At 48.3% G+C, this 21135-nt stretch overlaps 1 protein-coding gene across 1 annotated transcript in view; it reads right to left on the bottom strand.

Moving 5' to 3' along the window:
- The window catches only part of DNMT3B (DNA methyltransferase 3 beta), a 41069-nt gene extending 20553 nt beyond the window's left edge, over nt 1-20516 (bottom strand). Inside the window, exons 1-7 of the mRNA XM_023522228.1 lie at nt 20175-20516; nt 6848-7010; nt 5842-5903; nt 4183-4290; nt 3121-3246; nt 2219-2428; nt 1080-1238 (exon numbers count right to left, since the gene is read on the bottom strand). Of these exons, the coding sequence (XP_023377996.1) occupies nt 1080-1238; nt 2219-2428; nt 3121-3246; nt 4183-4290; nt 5842-5903; nt 6848-7004 (822 nt within the window). The 5' untranslated portion in view covers nt 7005-7010; nt 20175-20516. The remainder of the gene's footprint in view (nt 1-1079; nt 1239-2218; nt 2429-3120; nt 3247-4182; nt 4291-5841; nt 5904-6847; nt 7011-20174) is intronic.
- Between the last annotated feature and the right edge of the window lie 619 nt (nt 20517-21135).

Raw genomic sequence — 21135 nt, 5'->3', positions numbered from 1 at the left:
CCAGAGCAATGACAAACAATCCTTGTTTTTTCATTTCGCATAAGTCATTGCTCACATCCCATGCAATTAGGTGCTTCAGGGAAGAGCACAGGCCTGGACGCTTGTCCTTCTGCTCCCTCTGCTGGCCAATGCTGGCATCAGCACACAGAAAGACCAAGTCATTATTCCTGCCCCTAGGGAACTTCAATGTGTTTATGGCCCTAAGGAAGCTCAATTTATGGGAAAATCAGAATCTCAACTTGAGGCAAAATCCCACGGAAGTACTCAATGGTACTTCATTCCCACCTCTGCCTTCATCCTGACCCAACTTGCTGTGTGTCCTCGCTCACCTAACCTCGGTGCATGCTGAGGGTTGGATGAACATTTCAATGAGACCATCACAGGAAAAAGTTATCACCTGCACCATTCTAATCAAAATCTGGTATATCTCAGAATGTGCCTTCAAACAGGAGATAAGAACCAAAACAGCCTAATTCATGTCTAACACTGCTCTTACCTGACACTCTCATGAAGAAAGATGAACTTAAAATGATTAATATGAAATAATGAAACCATGAAATAAACAACTCTGCGAAGAATGTTTTCATAACTCACCAGGTGACTCTAGACCCATCTGTAGGCCCAGTCAGAGGTACCTCTCCCCGCTACCTCCCCACAGTTAATGAGGCTCAGAGGCAGAGTCCACCTTCCTGTTTCTTTCAAGTTCCCCATTAAACATTTTTGAGAGTGCTAGCCCAGGTTATTGCTCCTGACTCCTCAAAATCCATACTAGTGGCTCTTCCCCAGAGAAATAAAACCAACAGAGTCCAAGCAGTCATGGACCCAGAGGACTTTTTAGCTCTTTGTCTCCTGTAAGAGTAGACTGAGCTCTGGGCCCCAAAAGAATCTATGTATCTGTTTAAGCGGGTTAACAAGGGAAGTCTTTGTCCTTTCTCCTAGACACAGAGTCACACACAGCCTCATCCATCTGGAGAAAGCAAGTCTCAGGCCATTATCTTAAAAGGTAACTGCAAAAGGACGGGACAGAAAATGCTGCCAGTCCTTGGGCCCATGAGAGCCTGGCCTTACCATGGACTCACCTCAGAGAATTTGCCATCACCAAACCACTGGACCCACCGCATGCCAGACATAGCCTGGCGCTTGGAGGTGGCCTTCCAAGACACCACCATAGCAGGCCACCAGGAAAAGCCCTTGATCTTTCCCCACACGAGGTCGCCTATTCCAAACTCTTTCCCATCCTGGAAAATAAACCACATGAAGGAATCCCAATGAGACGGACCACCCAGGTGGAGGAAAACTCCTGCCCACCCACTGACCCCCACCCCCCACCGCCCCCAGTGGCAACTGCCTCAGAGTCCCTCTCAGGGCTTCCTGCAGGTGCTCGGCATAACTCCTTGGGAAATGATCCATCTGTCTCCAACGTTTTATGTTTAAAAAACTACAAGTGAGAATAAGGGACCGTGGATGGGTAGGATGAATTGTTTGATAAGAACATGGGGTTTATTATATTAGATCTATAACATTTAACCCAACATCTAAGAATGAAAGAGGTCAACTAAAAACTCACAAGAAATAATATTCAGTCACTTGAATATTCCCATCACAGACCATCAGATGGGCTATTATAAAGCCATTAAAATGGAAAAAAATGTAGGCCACTTGCATATAAGCTTGCCATAAAATGAGTTGCCCATGAAAACAATCAAGTTAGTAAAATATATCTATAGTATGATCTGCTCTGAAGTACCACATAGAAGATATATATGTGTACGTACTACAAACATATGCAGCAATGCTTGAGTGAAAACAAGCTCAACTGAACAAAACATTAGATTAATTATACAATAGAATACATTACAGACACGAAGCTGAGGCAACTCTAGTTTCTAATAAGTGAAAGCCAACCCACAATTGTATGTATATTATGATGAACAGAATCATGTATTATGTATAAAAAGTATATATAGTTCTAGGTACAAATTTGTAATGTTCAGAAAATCAGGTGTTGGATTTATATGTCTGGGAGATAATTAGGGTAAAGGATCATGTTACACATGAAAAATATACTTGGAGAATGAGTTCAAACATTACTCTAAAGTGACAGAAACTGTAGTTAACAGTCCCCTCTGGGTAAGTTTGCTTTTCCCTATTTAGCCTTTCATTTATTAAGCTAATTTCATGTACTGTTTAGAGAACAGTACACCCTTCCTAGTGGTACCTGATACTCGGTGCCGTCTGTGTCTCTGCCCTCTGCATCCACCTGTGAGGAGTCCAAGCTCTCCTGCTGGCTATCCTGGGCCAGGTGGGTATAAGGGGTACTGCTGCTCTGGGGTATCACGCTGTCATCTGTGAGGTCGATAGTGAGGTAGGGGCTGCCAGGGGATGGCCATGGCGTACTTGCTGATGATGTTGCCCGCCGCCTCAGGGACTGTGAACAGAAGGACACAATAGTTTAGGCCACAGCAAACCAGGTGGATGACCAGAGACCAATGGCACCCTCCCCCCTACCACCATTGCTTCCCAGGCAAGCAAAAAGTAGAAGATGTAAGCTAAGGAGTAAAAGAGACCACCAAGGATGGCTTTCTGGGACCAAGTATGCCTTAAGCAGTGGGAGAAAGCCACCTGCATCAAAGCAGAGACAGTCGAGGACAAAGGCATAATGATGAGTGATGCCGAGAGGCTCAGAGAGCTAAGATCAGAGAGGACCACCGGTTTCCTAAGTGCTTACTGCGCGCCCAACCTTGCACAGCAGTGGACAGTTGCCGTAACCCCTGGGGCTGCCTCAAGACAATCAATGGAGATACTAGGAAGACAAGACAGTTCTGGAAGTCAGAGAGGTTTCGATCTTATTTCCGAGGGGCAAGAACTCAATTGACAGGTAATTCTTGCATTCCTGCCACAGTTCCATCCAGGATCAGGCCAGAAGAGAAGTCATCAGGCTTAAGAGAAGCTTACCCAGCACCCAGGAGAGAAAGGAAAGGCAAGACCCTGAAAAGGAGAAGAGTGTGAAGAACAGAAGCAGGTTAGGGTTATACACTGGCCACTTTCCGTGGTACAGTGACAGGAAGATCTTCTGATTAGAGATGGGGATGCAGGGGTCTGACCATCTGGGGAACCAACCCTGGTAACTGTGAACTCCACGGGGGACTCGTCCACGTGATTGCGGCCCTGCCGGCCTCGGGTGGAACGTAGGGAGGGCCTGTGCCTCTCCCGGCGGGAGGCACTGTTGTTATTTCGGGTTCGGACCTGAAAGCAAGAGAGGATAAGCACGAGGCCTTCGGTGACTGCAGGCACGAGGTCTCGGGCAGGGGCCCGAGGACAGATCAATAAAAGTGCATGAGGTGATTAAGTGGGGGAAGGGGTCTCTGGACTGGTAACTGCCCACCAAAAACTCCCCAGTTTGTGCAATAAGGGGTCAGGGTGGCCAGCAGGGCTGCCGGACAATCCATAGCAGATCTCACTGCCTGTCACAGCTGAAACTGGCACCTGTGAATTGAACTGAAAAATAAAATCCAAGTTTACTCTAAACCATCTTTTTTCCAAAAAGCATTAGAACGATTGTTGCATTCTTCAGCAAAGTACTGGATCCTCAAGATGGATGAAAAGCCTTTAGGCTTTTTTCTCTAAATGGCATGAGCTTTAATGTTGTAGACCTGTGTTCAAATCCTACACGTAAGAGTTAATGTTGAACCTTGGGTACGTTACTGGAATCTTCTCTCATCTGTAAAAAAGAAGATGGTATACATCATGTCCTAGCAGAGTGTGGTTATAAACTGCACTTGCAATGGTCACAAGTGTTAGCCAGCTCTCCAGCAGACTAGGTGACCATGAGCAATAAATAAATAAATGCCTTCCCATTTCCGGATCACTAACAAAGTCACAGAATCTACCCAAAGAAGTGACTCCCATAGGTAACTGGCACTGAGCCATCCATCTGCCAATTCTATCACCCCGGAGCACTTTTAAGACTGTTCTAAAAGAAAAAAAAAAAGAGTTTAAAAATTGCCATGTGAAAGAAAACTTTCACAATGATAGTTCATGAGCCTTGCTGTCATTTTTCCAATTTCAAAACAGCTGCTCACCTCTCTCTTCAAAGTTCCCCTCAGGGAAATGCAAGACATGATTTTTTTATACAGGCCTATGAGTAGTTGGAGGTGCCTTGGCTTAGGGGTGGGGACTTACAGCTGGGCTTTCTGACCGAGTCCTGGTTTCACGAAAGAGTCTTGGCATCACTGGAGTGTCAGAGCCATCTCCATCTTCCCCTTCACCATCTCCATCGCCCGTCAGGTCCTTTATAAGTGAAACATTATGAGCTTCAGGATGTCATAAAATCATATAACCAAAATAGTTTAGAAATGAACAGCCAGTCATATGGAAAACAATCTTAATATTGGTCCAAGAGACCTAAAAATATTTAACTACCCTATTTTGTTCCAAAAAGATTTTACAATACCTCGCCCCATGGGATCATGAATTCGAGACATGATTGAAAGATAAAATCCCAGTGGAATCAGAAAACCAAGAAATGGTATGAATGCAATATGCATCATGAAGGTTTCTTTTGTGTCTACACCTTAGACTGATTTGGCTATGCCTGGCAGGGAAACCTGCTCAATTTTCACAATTAACAGCATCTGAGAGAAACTGTAGGGTCAAAGGAGATGCTTCCTGATACAATGACCAGGAAGAAATGGCACCAATTCTGTGTGAAGTCACAAAGACCCCCTTATTGCGCATCCCATGTAGCACACCACACCAAAACCCAAAAAAAACTGAGCACAAAAAACTAGAGCAGCGGTGTATGGCCCGAGGTCTGGCTGGAGTGTTAAGAACTTGACTTTTCACACTTGCCAACTGTGTGGCCTTGAGTCTATTCCTCTCTTTAAAACTGGAACAATAGTACTTCCATTAGAACATAACAGGAATATAGAGAGAATCAAAGCTTGCATCACCCAAGGCTGGGCACAGAGGAAATGCTCAGATTTCATTACTGTTACTGGTAACTATCTAACCAGAATAGGTGTCCTGGGCCTCTGATCCAGCACACACACTGTCCCCATCGTCTGGTGCCCACTGGTTGGTTGCCCTCCAGCAGAACAGAAACTGTGAGGTCTAGCTTTCACTTGTCTGTGACTCTAATCCATGATTTTGTCCCCAGTGAGTGACACTCGTTCTTTGAAAAAAGCAACCAAACTGACAAAACTCTAGAATGGTTAATAAGAAAAAAAGAAGGCATAAATATGTCAGGAATAAAAAAACATGGAAAAACTGTAACTTGGGGAAAAAACTGATCGAGCAGAAGCCTTAATATTGCAACACATATTAAAAGATATTACGGTGGTTGCGGGGGAAAAAAATCCCTAAAACAAGCTAAGCAAGTTCTTTCCAATGTGCGTCAAAACCAGAGAGTATTACAAGAAATAAAATCACACATCTATTTTATTCATGAATAGATGCTAAAAAGCACATCGAATTCAAAACATACCATGACCAAGTTGGACTCACTCCAGGAATAAAAGGACAGCTTGCTACATTAGAAATTTAATTAATTGATCATCCAGATTGAGAAAATAATTTCAAAAAATGTGCAAAAAGCATCTAGTAAAAAGTGCTTAATTTAGTAAAATAAGTTTCTATGATTTCAAAATAGTTGGCATATAACAGCAGCAAATGCCATCCTAAGTGAGGTTGTTCAAAGCCCTCTGTGTGCCTAGCAATATTCAAATTTGTCCTTCAACATGTATTTATTGGGCACCAGTACAGATGGGACTCATGTTCCCATTTAATGAAAGCTGAAGAGAATTCTCCTGAACCCTGAAAAGGGGAAAGTAGAACCCATACCTGAGTATAACTTAGCAGGCTGGAGACCTCTCTCTTGGATAATCGTGAGCTTGATCTGCGGCCTGTGAAGGAAAGGAGAAGCAGAGTCTGTGCTTTGTAAGGACGGCCGCCAGGTTGGGTGGTAGCCATGTCTTCCTTTGCTGATGGTCTCCTCTCTGGCCTAAAGCCTGAGATCTCAGTAAGCCCATTGGCATCCTCAGGGGTTAACTCCTTGCCCCTCAGTAACTATTGTCACCTCAATGTACTCATAAGGTAATTGTACGCAGGGCCAGGCACATATTAGGACCCAAAGCAACACTGATGCTTCTTGTGACAGAAGGCATCAGATTCCTTCCAGAACTGTGCTGCCCGATTCAGTGGCCACTAACTATACTTAAATGAACAATCCAGTGCCTGGCACATCAGCCACATTTCAAGTGCTCACATATGGCTAGCGGCTATTTGTAGCGACCGATGCAGAAACAGAACAAACGCTAACCCTCGAAGAAAGTTCTACTGGACAGCACAGTTGAAGGAGTGCTCAACAACAGGATGGGACAATACAGGGTCTTTTTAACCAGCTGTGTCAGTATATCTCAGGAGGAGGATCCCAGGTGATCTGACCTGGGAATTGGGAAGAGAGGCTGGGAAAGGAAGCAAGCCTCCACCCCTCCAGCCTGAGTGTTTCTTTCTGCATAATCACAGTCCCGGTTGTGAGCAGATGGGGTCAAAGACCCCACAGCCTATGCTATGACCACCCCCATTGTGACTGGAAGAGGACAAGGATCATCACCTGAGTCCCAGCTGAGGTGAGAGGAAAGGAGGGAGGGTCAGGGCCTGTGACAGGGATGAGGAATGGACTTTGCTCTGCCTATAACCTCTCACCTTCCTGGCGGGGGGTGGCAGAGGTTGTCAGGGACCAGATGCTCTCCCCACAGCCTGCCTGCAGCCTGCTCGGAGGAAGGCTCATGTCCCAGCTGTGGTCCCCAGCGACTGCCACACCCCTCCTCCCCACAGGCCCGGCCACCTCTGATCTCCGGGGTGCTGATAGCCTCCAGGATAGGGGGTGAGGGTGCGTCCTTGGAGTCGGAAGATTGGTCGCTGCAGCCCCCATTGGTGATGATGGAGTCTTCCCTCCCGCTGGCGTCCTCCTCTCTGTTGAGTTGTCTGGTGTCTCCCTTCATTGTTTCCTGTAGGAGGGCCAGAATGAATGGGGTAGCAGGGAAGCAAGGGCTTGAGGCAGGCAGCATATCCCCAAACTTCCCACCTATGGCTCTATGTCCTCAAGCCAAGAGAAGCCCCGGGACATATTCTTGGGATGATACCCCTGCCCGAGGACCCCGCCCAGACTGCCCCCCATAGCCTGCCCCCTCACCAAACTCGGAAGCTCAGGACTTGGTTCCATGTGGCCAGGCGGCCCGAAGGCTCAGATGCCAGCACCCAGGACAGAGGAGGGGGCTGGGCTGTGGTCTGAGGCTCAGGCTGCTCTGTGCAATTAGCCGGCCACTTCAAACAATGCCATTTAGGAACCGCCTGCCCCGGCCTGCCTGCCGCCAGCCTTGGTCCCCTCTGCCCCTGGCCCCCTCTCCCTGCCCAGCCTCCTCAGGGCCTCAGGAAGCCAGTGCATTATTTTCCCTCCTGACCCCTTTGTTTGCTCTCTCCCTTCCCCTCAATCTCCAGGTCCTTTTCCCACCGCCCCCTCCTCCCCCACAGAACAGCTTCTCTCCTCTCCATGGCAGCACAAGCCCCGCCCAACCTCAACCTCAGGGACCCATTGGTCTGCTGGCCTGTCACTCACTCCCCTCCTCCCTCACCAGCTAGGGCTCAGAGTCCCAAGTTCCCAAGAAGGGAAAGGATGGAGGAGGCACAGGCAAAGGACTGGGGCAGTTAATAGGGGGCATGCTGCCCATCTGCTCCAACCTCATCCCACTCAGGGCCTTTGTCTCCCCACTGCTGCCCCTCCTATAAACTGCATCATCACTGGGTTATTCAGCAAAGAGTAGCTCAGGCCAGGTCTTCACCCATAGGTGGAAGGGCTGTGTGAACTTCAACCTGGCCCACTGCCTACAACATTCGTTGACTGCAAGAACCTGCACCTTCCTCTCATTTACTCCAAATGTCTTTGTGGGCCCATTTTATAGAAAAGGAAAACTGACACAGACATGACTAGTGGTCAAGGCCAAAAATCCCATCTAAGAGGGGGTGCCAAGGCAAAAATTAGAGCCTAGGTACAGAGTGAGGCCTGCAGACTCCTATTTCTTAAGTTTCCCTCGAACAGCTCCAGAGGTATTTGGTGCCTCACTCTAATGGCCTGGAACCCTGCTTAGGAAAAGCTTCCCCAGCAAACGGCTGCCTATGGGCACTAAGCACTCCTGGCCCTTGCATTCCACCTCGAGGACTTACCACAGCGATGGATGTGACTCTAATCCATGATGACTCGTAGGGTCAGATGACTCGCAGAGCCAGATGACCCAACGCTAGCCTCTCAGGGTACCTTCTAGAAGCATCATCTAGGCTATGGGGCTACAGTGGTGACGCTGGTGCCATGCCCACCAGAGGGCGCTGTAGGAATCAGTCTGAAGGGGCCTACAGCGCCCCCAGGTGGATTTCCAATGTCACGTGGTGAGGAGATCCCAGATCTACTTTCTGCAACAGTCCAGCCCCAGGTGTGGGAGTAGGGCAACTAAAGGTCTGCTATTTCCTTATGGCCCAAGGACCAGCATGCTTGGAATCACCTAGGAGCTGGTTAGAACTGAAGAATCTCGGTACCATCGTATATCTACTAAATCACTATAGACAGTTTCCCAAGATCCCTGGGTGACTAATATGCAAGTTAAAGAAACACTGTTCCAGTTATAAATGTATACACTGATACATAGCACAAGATAGTATTTACTCCATGAAGTCCAGATACGTGAAGATTTAGAGTTCCTGGTCTCTTTTTTCTCAACACATTAAGGAATCTCACCAGCCCTTGGGGAAAGAAGTGCCTGGCCCAGCCTGATCCGCCCCTTGTACTCCTAAGGCTGACCTGGAAGTACAACAGGCTGTCTGGCTGACCTGTGGCCAATCCCTGTAAGGCCAAGCAGCCGGAATCCCAGAAAAACTCTTGGAGTGTAATTCAAAGTAATAATTAATTTCCTGCATTTCTTCCCAGGCCAAACCAGTGAACTAAGTAACCTGGGCAACCTGGCAGGAGATAGGAGGCTGGGCCAGTGTGCAAGACACTAGGAGGGTTCCATGGGGAGCTCTAGGGAGGCGAGAGGGGTAGATAGGGTTTCTAGCCAGGAGCTGGTAGGTCAGATGCTGAATCAAGGGGCATGACTTCTCTCTCATCTGGGGGACACAGGATTCCCTCAGACAGCCCTTAACTGGGTCAGTCACTAGACAGGCCCAGGTAGAACCTGCAGCCCAGAACCAACAATGATCAACTACCTAAGGCCTCCCCGCAGGGTCTCAGTACTGCCAACTTGTGCTGCCAGCCCACCTGACAGACATGTGAGCTGAGCACCTTCCCAAAGCCAGATCTCAACATTCAGAAAAACTCTCCTGTCCCTAGAACCAGACTCATGGGCCCTGGAGGAAGATTCAGGGATGAAAACCAATCAGCTTTAAGTATCACCTGGGTGTCCTGGGGTGAGCAGGGCAGGTAAAATACTCCTTCCAGTGGCATAATTTAATATTATTTCATTAAAAATTCCTTCTCTGTAGTTTTCATCACTCTGGGTTTGCAATGACATTAACTGTCCTGGCTATTTTACTGCCAGAACACACACCAGTGTCTAGAATCTGCACCCGTGATTGAAAGATGCCGAGCTCAGGTCCTCTCCCCTGTCCACATTCTACAAAGCCAGCTTCCAGGTGCATACCACTGCTGTTTTCATAGCCTGCAAGCCCTCCCATCTCCCTACCACATGCCTCCTTATTACTCAGACTTCAAATACTTTATCTCGAAAGCCAGAAAGGCTTCTCCCACAGGCCTCTGCTTAACGAAAGTAACAATCTGGCCGTCCCCAAGTAAATACACAAACCTTCTCACCTGATAATACAGTCTTTTTTTTTTTTTTTCCAGCGTTTACTTCCATGCTTTATCTGTATTCACTCATTTAATCCTTAAATGTGGTACATACTCTTGTCCCTATTTTACAGATGGGCAAACTGAGGTACAGATATGTTAAACAACATAATACATAGTCGATCAATGTGACCTGAAGTGCGAGTCCAGGGAAGTTAAACAAAAACACACAAATTTAACCACATACTCTTGGCAACAGGAAGAAATTAGCACCAGAGCTTGGTGTGTAATGGTAGATACAAATCTCCCTCACCTCATCATCCCATGTATCTCAGTTTGGCTTCTGGTGATTCAAGATTGGCATTTCCAGGATAATGTGGCCCTCAACACAAGCCAACTGCTATACATAGTATGATCATTCCAACTAAAAGATAAACTGACACCTTCCTATGAGATTTTTCCAGAGTGGCTGGCATACTAGCTCCTGAACTATGCCTTGCCACTCCGCTGTTGTAGTTAACAATTCTGGGTCCCTACTATGAGCTAAAGGCAGTACAAACATCTCTTAACCCCCACCACATCCTGAGGCAGGTCCTGTTATCAATCTGCTCTCAACAGGCTCAGATGAATTAAGTCACCCAACAAAGTGACAGCACCAACACTCATGCCCAGGCAGTCCAGGGCATGCGTTCTGCATGAGACAAGGCCAATGAGAATTAAAGTGATAACAACACATCCTCCATCACAGGGGCTACAGGAGTTTTTTGGCTAAGGGACATGATACCAGTTGAGTGTTTACCTTCACAGGAGGTAATGATCTAACCTCCTGATGCGGGGTGAACTCTGACCCTTTCCCAGAGTCTGGGGTCCAGCACGTGACTTAGGGGTGGGCAGCAGTGTGGGGTGGGTTCTCCCTCCAAGGTTCTCCCTGCAAGGCCCTGCCTCATTAGTGCAGGGCGCTTATGTCTGGACTGAACCAGGTCAGACGTGTCCAAATGCAATGTGGCAGACAGAAGGGTGGGTGGCACCCAATTAGACTTAGGGAGGAGGCCCAGGAACTGCCCCCCGCACCTAGCCATAAAACTGAGAAGTGATGTCATTCATTTCCTCCAGGCTGGCACCAGCAGCAGAGCTACTTCACAGCACCTTGTAAAAGTTAACTGCATTAATTAAACTCACAATGCGAGAAGAGGGGATGAAGGGAATGATGGGGCGGGGGCGGAGGACTTGAGCATCCCTGCCCCACCATCAGTCCTCCAGGGCTTAGAGATTCAGTGAAATGAAAAGGAAGGTTGAAAAATCCCCCACCCCACCCCCCACCCCCCCATTTAAAATGCCTTCTCTTCGGCTTTGTGGAAAGGAAATCCAGACTTCTGATTCCTCCCCTGGAATAGCTCAAGTCTTTTTTAGCGGTTCCCAATTGTCCAAGATTCAAAAAAGAACAGCTGAGATGGAACAATTACTACTCACCAAAAATCAAGCTACTCTTACAATCCCCCATTTTGCAGATGAGTAACCTGAAGCTCAGAGGAAGCGGATCAGCAGACCTCCTATCCAGGCTCACACAGCAACTAAGTGAATGGAGATTTGGGCCTAATCCAGGAGACAGATCTTAAATACATATTAAGAACATGTGGTAAATACGGTTATAAAAGTTAAGCCCAGGGAGGGACGCTTCGCCCAGGTGAGTAAAGAGGCAGGGAGGCGCCCTGGCAGCCAGATGGTATGTACAAAGGTAAGAGGGCCAGAAACGAGCTGCCCTCCTATCTGGTAGCTGTGCACAAGGTCCCAGTTCATTGCCCTTGCCTGATAAGGAATCTCTATCAAATTCCAGAAAAGATCAGATTTACGGGAAAACAGGAAAGCAAAGGCCCTCGGTGTTTTTCTCAAACACCAGTTTTATCATCTGTGAAATGAAGTGACTTCGCCTAATTCCCTGGGTGGTTGGTGCTAAGGATCCCAAAGTAGATGACAAAAACCCAGAGACATAGAAATTACATTCTCGTGAGCCATCTTGCCAGACACTTCCCAGCTACGCCTCACACAAAGCAAAGCATCCCTTCATCTCCAATGATTCAGAAGGCGTTTGAGAATTGCTCAGTGCCTCTAGGTCATGGCTACATGCACCACCGTCTTCACATAGTAAAGGCCGGGGCTTGGCATATTTATCAGAATTGTCAAAAAAATTGATCTCAGTAGGACTCAATTTGGACGAGTATAAAAAGTTAGCTATGAGGATGTTCCTTGCAGCATTGCTCATAATAGCAAAATACTAATAAACACCTAGATGTTCGTCAATGGGCTGGGATAAATTTATAAATTACCTTTTAGATAATTTATTTTTTAAAAAGCTAGGAACATACAGAAAGATCTGAACAGATATGGCAACGTAAATTGGAGTTTGGAGTCAAACTTTCTACCCCATATAAACAAAATGGAAGCAACTAGCCCCCTTCCCCTACAATTTATTTGTGAACCCCTTGACAGGGTATGCAAGTGGAGAAAGAAGCCAAGATTAACTCAGAATGATGGGTAAAGGAACATAAAGAGCAGGATTCTGGGAGCTGCCATGCCCACTCCTGTTTTCTATGGCAATGAGCCCTTTAAACCAGAGCCAAAGAGCCCTCTGCGCTCTCCCAAGGAGGTAAGGGAAGAAAAAAGACCAATATTCTGAAAAGCTACTGCCTCGCAGCGGGGTGTACCGCACTCATTGCTACAATGTCTTAAATCTCAACCCATCTATATTCCAACACAGTGGAGATATTAATTAAGCCTTTAAGATGGCAATCTGACAGTATGATCTAAAATGCCAAAGTGTCCATATCCTGTTACACAGGATTCTACTGCTATGAATAGACCTAACCCGAAGTTCCCATCAAGACCTGTGTGCAAGGATGGTCACTGCTGTCCCGTGTATCATAGCAAAAGCTGCAATAAACAACCATCAGGAAGAGAATGGCCAAATTACATGCAGCTAAACTGAAGACTACTACTGAGAGGCCAAGAATGAGGTAACTATCATTAGATGAAGCCATGTTAAATGAAAAGAAAGTCTGTATAACAATATAATCCCATTTGTTCATTTGTTAGCATATGCATTAATAAGCCATGTTCCTCCAGCATTCTTTCTCTGACTTTAAAAAGTCAGGTCTCTCAGGAAGATAGCTTTTGGGGGAACCAACTATCATATGTTCATGTTACTTTTAGAGTCAGAAAGCAGACTTTAAAATACTGCTGGCCAAGAAACATTTCTTCCTTTGTTTAGTCAACCTAGTATTATTTTGTATATGGTATGAGGTAAGAATCTCATTTTTCTCCACGAGAAAAGCCAGATACCTATAATAACTACTGTCTCAACTCTTTTATAAAGTTATCCTATATAGAGGATGTTTCTGGGCTCACTTTTCCTTTTGTCATTTATCCCATGCCACCCCTTTCCATCATCGTAGCTTTACAGATAAATGCTCATACCTGCTAGGGCAAGCCTGCCGACCTTATAAAAAGTTTCGTCGATTCTCTCCTTAAAGGTCTTCAACATCCCCGAGTTTGTGTTTTCTTTCTAATCCCTCTTCTGGTCCCTAGATTTCTATGTGCTCTGCACCCAAATAAATTTAGACAGTATTTCAAGTTGTTTTAGTATGGGAGGAGTTATAGATAATCTCTACCATAATCAGAAAATAAGTCCTTGTGTGTTACTTATTTTTTAAAAAAAGATAAAATTTTCACAATACAAAGGAAAAATTAGAGGTGGGGGTGGGGGAAGTGGGAAAAGGTGGCCAAAAGGTACAAACTTCCAGCTCTAAGATAAGTAAGTCCTGATGAGATAACATATAGTCTGGTGACCACAGTTAATACTGTACTGAACATTTCAAAGTTGCTAAGAGTAGAGTTTAAAAGTTCTCATCGCAGGAAAAAAAATATAACTATGTGAAGTTAAAATAAAGGGAATTACATACTAAAATTGGCTTAAAAGCCCATATCTCACATAAACCACTTTTTAAAAAACTAGCCAGTTACCTGGTGGTAGAGTTTCAGGTCTGCCCATCTCAATCAACACAGTGTGGTACAGCAGGCTTCAGACAAAGCAGCAGGCATTGGCAGGTACTCCAGAGCATCTTAACCCAACATATCTGTGCATCCTGCCAGTTCTGCGGGTCCAAGCCAGGTGGAGACAAAGGTCTCAAAAAGAAATTTAACAGCATTTAAATCCAGATTCCACTCCTTGCTAGCTTTGGGGCCTTAGGTAATGGCGACAATTATATTTAAAATTGAGCAGTTACTCTATACTGTGCTTACGGCTCAACCCATAACACCCTTGAACAGATCAGGACACTGGGAAAGGCCACTCTTAAGCATTCATCAGATAGGAGTTTCTGCTGTGCTTCAGGAACCAAGCTCAGTACTGAGAATCAAAGGCAGACAAAGGCCAGACAGCTCCCTGTCCTCGTGGAGCAGCCAGCTGGTTAGGAGAGCACTGTATGGAAAAAGGAAAGCTAGGAGACAGCTAAGATAATAAGGGTGGTTCACCCCAAAATTTACACTGCTTTTACACTAGATACCCTTTTGCCAAGAGCTCACGAGGACAAGATTTTGCCCATACCTCTATGCACATTTGCTTAGACTTTTCCAAACCCTATTATCCAATGTTTCCCAGGACAGCCCAGAAAAATCTCTGCCAACAGCACCTGCCCGTTCAGGCATCCAGCCTAGTTAATACTTCATTTATCACCGTGTCCCAGGTTGAGCCGGGGTCCTTCTGTTCACTCTCAACATCTCCTGTGGGTTCCAAGGCTGTAGCTACAGGACACTCAGGCAGAGCAATGCCCATTTCTGCTGCTTTAGTCAAGTCACAGCACATAGTCATGGAGCCAGAATGCCAAGGACCCAGCACTGTGCTGGCTGCTGGAAACACCGACCAAGAGGTATCATCCCTTCTCCAGGAGCTGGAGTCCAGTAGGAGCCTAGGTCCAGCCCCAGTAGTGGCCCACTTGCAACAGGAAGCAAATGCAACTGGAAACAAATGCTGCTTAGGAAGAGGCCCGATTAACCTCAGAAGGTGGGGCTGCAGGGAGGGATGGAAAAGAAATAGTTAGGTATCCCCCAGTTCCCTTCCTTAGCCTGTTCTAGAGGCAACCACCTCCTCCACCCAGCCTACAACACTGGAGACCCGACAGAGGGGAGGGACTGATGGCCAGATTGAGACCTTCCCAGTCAGGCCTGTACCTCCCAGGCAAAGCACTGGAATAATCCTCTGCTCTGGAGAATAAGACAGATCTGATAATGTAGAATTTCCTTCAGATTTTATAAGACCCAAAGACAAGTTCAAGTTACTGTCCTATAAAGAAACCCTTCAAGTCCCACAGACAATTTTGGTCTCTCTCAAATATGAAGATAAGGTTCGAAATGTAAATATTAAAAATGAAAGCGGTGAAAAAAATGAAAACTGAAAAAAACTATATTCAGAAATAAGTATTGGAGGGAGCACTAAACACTAGAATTAATATTCTCAGGGAAATAAAAACAAGACAAAGACATCATTACAAATGGAATTTGTAGGACAAGAAGTCTTTAAAATACAAAAGGAAAAGGTTCAAATACAGGATTGGAAGTTGAGGATATCACCTAGAAAACAGAACGTTAAGGACAGATGGTCAAAGAAAATTCCAACAGGCCAGGAGACTCAACATCTGATTAATAAGAGTCATAGAATGAGAGCAAGAAAAAACACATGGGGGATGATGGTCCAAGGAAATGTATTCCCTTGACCTTAGGATAGGAGCTCCCAGGCAAGTCGGGCCCTCCTCCCCCTACACCCCTACACCCCTACACCCCTACACCCTTACGCCCCTACGCCCCTACGCCCCTACGCCCCTACACACCTACAGCCCTACACCCCTACGCCCCCCTCCTTCACACCTGGTCAGCATCAACCTGTCCCAGAAAAAGGAAGTTTATTGGTTAAGAACTTTTTCTCACTGACGACTGTTATTTCTCTTCCACCCAGCTCTCAGTCATTTTTGTAAGTGCATTTCTAATTTCCTGTTCATAATCTTTTCAATGCTAACCGTTCTCCCACAAATTTCAAAGACCGTAAAAGACCATTTTCTGGAAAATTTAAGTTTGATCCCCGAGACACAAAACTAAAAAAAGCAGAGGGGTGGGTAAGTGAGGCGGGGTAGGGAGATAGACGGACAAGCAGGGGTTTGCGGGAGGGCAAAGGCCACGTAGACCACAATGAATGAATGAAAATCTCTGAGGGTAAATTGACTTAAGCAACTTGGTCAGGCAAGCTAGTCAAAGAACAAGAGCAGATGCCAGTGGTTGCAGATTCCAAAGAATCTCTTCCCCAAACTTTCCTCCATCTGCTTGTGAAGCCAACCCCAAGGTGACTGCACTGTCTTCTAGAGCAGGGGTTCCCAACCCCAGGGCCATGGACTGGTACTGGTCCATGGCCTGTTAGAAACTGGGCTGCACAGCAGGAGGTGAGCAGCAGGCAAGTGAAGCTTCATCTATATTTGCCACAGCTCCCCAGTGCCAGCATCACAGCCTCGGTTTCACCTCAGATCATCAGGCATTAGATTCTCATAGGAGCACCGGTCCCTGGTGCCAAAATGGTTGGGGACAAACGAAATTTGATTTTCGTTTGTCGCAAATGGTAAACGTCATTTTTTTAATATTCCAATGCCCTACAGAAAACAGAGGGTCCAGTCCTCCTCATTCCTCGTTTATTTCCTGGAAAACTCAGGAATGCTAACAGGGATTTCTCTCAGGAAGTAAATTATAACCATTTGCCAATATTTGAGTGTTTACTACTAACACAACATTTATTGAATCCTACTGTGTTTTTTAATCTGTAGCAACTCAACTGATTTAAACCTCAACATCCTCTGGGCCTGGCCAACGATGCATCCCTATCTTACAGATAGAACAACTGAGGCTCAGGTAACTAGCTTATATATGGGTGAGAGTAGGAATATTGATCCAGATTTGATTTCAAAGCCCAAGCCCCTTTAGTCTATTGCCTCAGATGAATAACATGACCTGACAAATAACAATCTTTTAACAATATTTAGGGCACCCACCTAACTTATTGTGAATGAGCAACTAAGGTCTTGATTAGCTAAAAGGCCCCTGGATTACATTTAGTCCTCCTAGCAACTCTACTGAGTAAGTGTGTTCTTGTACCCATTTTACAGATGGGAACAAGAATCTCGAGAAAGGAGTAGAGGTTCTGTCTATGGCTTTAAAGAACAGGATGTGGCAGCCTTATGGGCAGGTTCCCTCTGCATTTACCAGGCCACTTGAGTCACGACCAGACATCCTTACACCTGCACTGGGCTTTTTATCTGCGGGAGGGACAAACTTCTGTCCTGAGATAATGGCAGATGTGAAAGTGTTCTAAAAAGCACTAACCACCAAGGTGCCAAGTAAATGACTGGATCTCCCAGAACCTCAGTTCCATCAGCTGCTAAAGGGGCCCAGTGAACAACAGCCCCCACAAGAGAGACAAGTCCACCCATCGCCTTTACAAAGAGTGTGGTCTGCAAAATGAGGAATTCTGCACTCCTCCAGCAACGCCGATCTACCAAGAAACTGAAAATCACCCTGAATTCATTTTCTTAAAAATCGTTCAACACGAGGGCATGCCTGAGCTGAGGTCCTGTACCTATCAAAGGCTGGGGGTAGGGGGCACTTGCCACCGGGTAGGACCCAGGAGTTTCAGATTTAGCAAGGACCATCTCAGATAAAATTGGCAAAGGTGTCTGAGCCTGGAGGCGGGACAGCTGGCATGAGAGCTGGTCTGAGACAAAGGACTCAATCCCAAGGTAAGTTTTCCGGGAAGGAGAACTTGCCCAACCCCGCCCCCATCGGAAGCAAGTCCCTGGAGCTGCAATAATGAGGGGCAACAGGCACTTTTGGGTCAGGCCCCACGTGGCTGGAGGAAGTCAAGAAAGGGAAGCAGACTCCCCCAACCCTACCTCCTGGCTCCTCCCCTTAGCCCCCTGCAGCTCCCAGATGCTCTTCCCTCCCCCTGCCCCACTTCTTCCAACATTTGCAAGGGGTGGGGGTTATGCTTATGGCTTCAAGGAGCAGAATGCAGCCAGCCCCAGCTCCAGCCCTGGCCCCTTTGTCTCAGCCCTCTCCACCCCAAAGGGGAAAGGTATGCTGCCTAGCTCTGAAATTAGGATGCAAGGTAGGCCCCAAGGTTGAGGGTGGGTAGTAAAAATGGCCCAACCCATAAAAGAAAATCATGGCTCCTTTCAAAAAGGAACAAAGGCACTCCTTCCTGCCAACTCCCAAATCCAGGACAATGATTTGGAAAAATTTTCATAGCTGAGAGGAATTGTACCTTGGTAGAGGAAGGCAGGAAAGGAGGGGCTGGCAGGGGTACTTCCCTTCATCCCTAAGTCTCATTAATGGCTATACCCTAAAAGGAGGGGCTACTGGTTAATACAGATGTCAACATTCATCACCTCTATGCCAAGCGCTATCCCAAGAGTCCTTACTTGAGCTTCATGTGATAGGGGCTACCACACGTCTAGATACCTGAAGATCAAGGGTTAGAGGTTAAATCATGCACAAACTGGTTTTATTCTTACACAATCTGGGGGCATTAAGATTGTTCCCATTTCTCAGATGTAATAAGTAAGACACAGAAGGTAATGGACTTAAGAGGGACAAATTTAAATACAGGCCAAAAACCCATTCATCCCCCTAAAGAGGGAAGCTTGCTTAGTCCAAGTGCCAGATAATGGTGCCAACAACAGCAAACTTTTATTGAGAGATTACTGTATGCCATCCCTATAAAATAGGGATAAAATATAAAATAGCTCAACTCTGGAAAAATCAAGTCTTCACCTGGAGAGTCCAATGGCCTTTATGCAAGCAACAGCGGGCCTCCTGGAGGACAGAGGCAGGTCAGCCTCCTGGGCCCTTTAAGTGAGGGCTCCAGCAGGGATCTGTCTCCCAAAAACAATTGCTACCAGTTGGCCAAAACCCACGGCATCCAGAAATCAGGAGTTTCAAAGTTTATACTCTGTCTTTAATTCTATTTAATTCATGCACTCCTCTGGGCTTGGCGGAATGGAAAAGGGAGACTCGGTGGGGGACCGGGAGCGGGGAGCCGGCGGGGGTGGGGGACGGGGGCGGGGGGAGGGTAGGGAAGCACAATGGTCCAGCCCGCCTGTCTCTCAGCCCAGGGGTAAAGGAAGGAGGCAGGCTGGAAGCACAGGCCTGCGGCTGGGCCCGGGCCCAGAACTCCTGCAGCCCTTCTCTGCCACAGGTGAGTGACTCCAGCAGGAAGAGCCGGGCCCAAGAGCAGGTCCTTGTTGCTAACTTGCTAAGTCCGCCCGCTGTCTTCTTTCCCGGCTTCCACTTTTTCCCGGTGAAGTGGGACTCGACAGCTACCCTGCCTCGCCAATCACACGGGCAAGGAAGCTTGTCTTGCAGGAGGTGGTGCTAACAGTTCTGAGGCCTCAACTTGCGAGTTTGGGAAGTGGGACCAGCCTCACCCCGGAAGAGGGGAAAAATGGAAAGTGAGCCCCCAGGGCAGGCAGAGTGGCGGGGCAGGGAGGCGCCGCCCCCGAGCCGGCTCCTCCTAGCCAGGTGTGCACTGGGAGAGGGCAGCCCCTCCCGAGGGCATCTCGGCAGCCCCACTGCGCCTCGCGCCTAGGTTGTGGTGCTTCATCTAAGAAGGACACCAGGAGCCCGCCCCTCTGGCGCACGTCCCCGACACGCGCGCACACCCTGACCCACCTGCTCGCCCGCACCCACACCCACTAGTTTTTTATCCGAGAGGAAAAAACAGTTCTCTCAGCTGAATCCCCAGCTCCAAATCAGAAGGGACAGACGCCGGATGCCCACCTCCTTGGCAGAACTCTCTCTTCCATTCCGCCTCCCTGCCCAAGGAGGCTCCCTCTCAAATTGAGGCCAGGTAAGGACACCCCCTTCCCATGAGCTCCCCTTATACTCCAATCGTTTCTAGACCCCGAGAAGGCCGCCCGGTGTTCCTCCCTGGGGACGAGCCTCTCCTGCTTGGGTTCTTGAAGTACAGTAAGGGTAGCCTTCTTACTAATATTTCTCCTAGACATATGCCCGCTACCCCTTTTATCCTTCTTGCACGCTTCCTCCAAGTAGAGTCAAAGGACCTCTCCTCCCCTTGCGTGCCTGGTCTCCAGCCGGATGGGAGCCGCCTCCCCAGGAGGTGCCCAGGACAGGGTAGGGTCCCTCCTTGCAGTCCCGGCACTGCTCCGCTGTCCCCCTCCCCCACCAGTCCACCCCCCGCCACCGCAAAGCCCTATGACCCGCGAGCCTCCCCTGGACCACCAGGCGCTCTCACCTGCCGAGAGCCTGGCTCGGGCTCGGCCCCGCGGTAGAGCCGCGGGTCCGAACAGGCTGGCGGGAGGCCGGCGCGCGGCCGTGCAGGGCGCTCCGCTCGCGAATCTCCGGAGCCGATCGCCGAGCTACGTTTACTTGGGCCACTTAACCCCCGCGCTGCCGGCCGGGCGCGGCCGCCCGCTCGTCGGCCTGCCAGTGGGCCGGTGGCGTCGGTCAAGGGTGGCTCGGAGCGTCCACGCGGGCTGCAGCCACGGGACAGTGGGGACAGCTGCTGCGAGGAATCCGCGCGGGCCGGACGGGGCAGCGGTAGAGGGTGGGCAGGGGGCGGTGCCGAGTCCCCTTGTAGCCTGGGCTCCGCATTCGCTCCGCCCCCGCCCGGGGGCGCCCCCGCCACAGCCACTCAGAGCCCGGCCCCGGGCGCGGGGGCAGCGCGGGGAGGGGACGAGGGAAATTTGAAATCACTCTGGAGCCTCCCCTCTGCCCCTCCTCCACGGGCGCCGCCTCTAGTACCCCCAGCCTTGTTAAATCACCCACCAGCATACCGAGCCCTAACGGGGAGCTCGCGGGCGTCCCCTAACACCCTACAATCCTCCTGGGGCCCCTTTTCCCCGACCCCCACCTGGAACACATAAACAGCTGTCTGGATGAGGGGGCCCAGAGAGGGAAGTGTCCCTACTGGCGTCACACAGCAGCTGAGTCTCCCTTTCACCCACACCTCCAGCTGCAAAGTCACCTGGGTGCTGCAGTGCCACCGCCAGTCAGCCCGCCGGCTCTGGACCCTCGGACTAGTCCTTTCTTCCTCCCACCGTGCTCAGCCTTTGTCAGCCATCTTGAGGGGAAAGGCAGTCAGGTGCCCTGGCTGCCTGGGTTCTTGGAGACTACCGGCATCGCCAACAGAAGAAACCTTACACTGTTAGCAGCTCTCAACTGCCTCTACCCTTAAACAGGTACTGAACTATTGG

The sequence above is a fragment of the Pteropus vampyrus genome, unplaced genomic scaffold, assembly GCF_000151845.1.
Source record: "Pteropus vampyrus isolate Shadow unplaced genomic scaffold, Pvam_2.0 Scaffold336, whole genome shotgun sequence".
NCBI classification, from domain to species: domain Eukaryota; kingdom Metazoa; phylum Chordata; class Mammalia; order Chiroptera; family Pteropodidae; genus Pteropus; species Pteropus vampyrus.
Note: the sequence above shows the minus strand (reverse complement) of the source record. Positions and strands in the feature narration are given on the sequence as shown.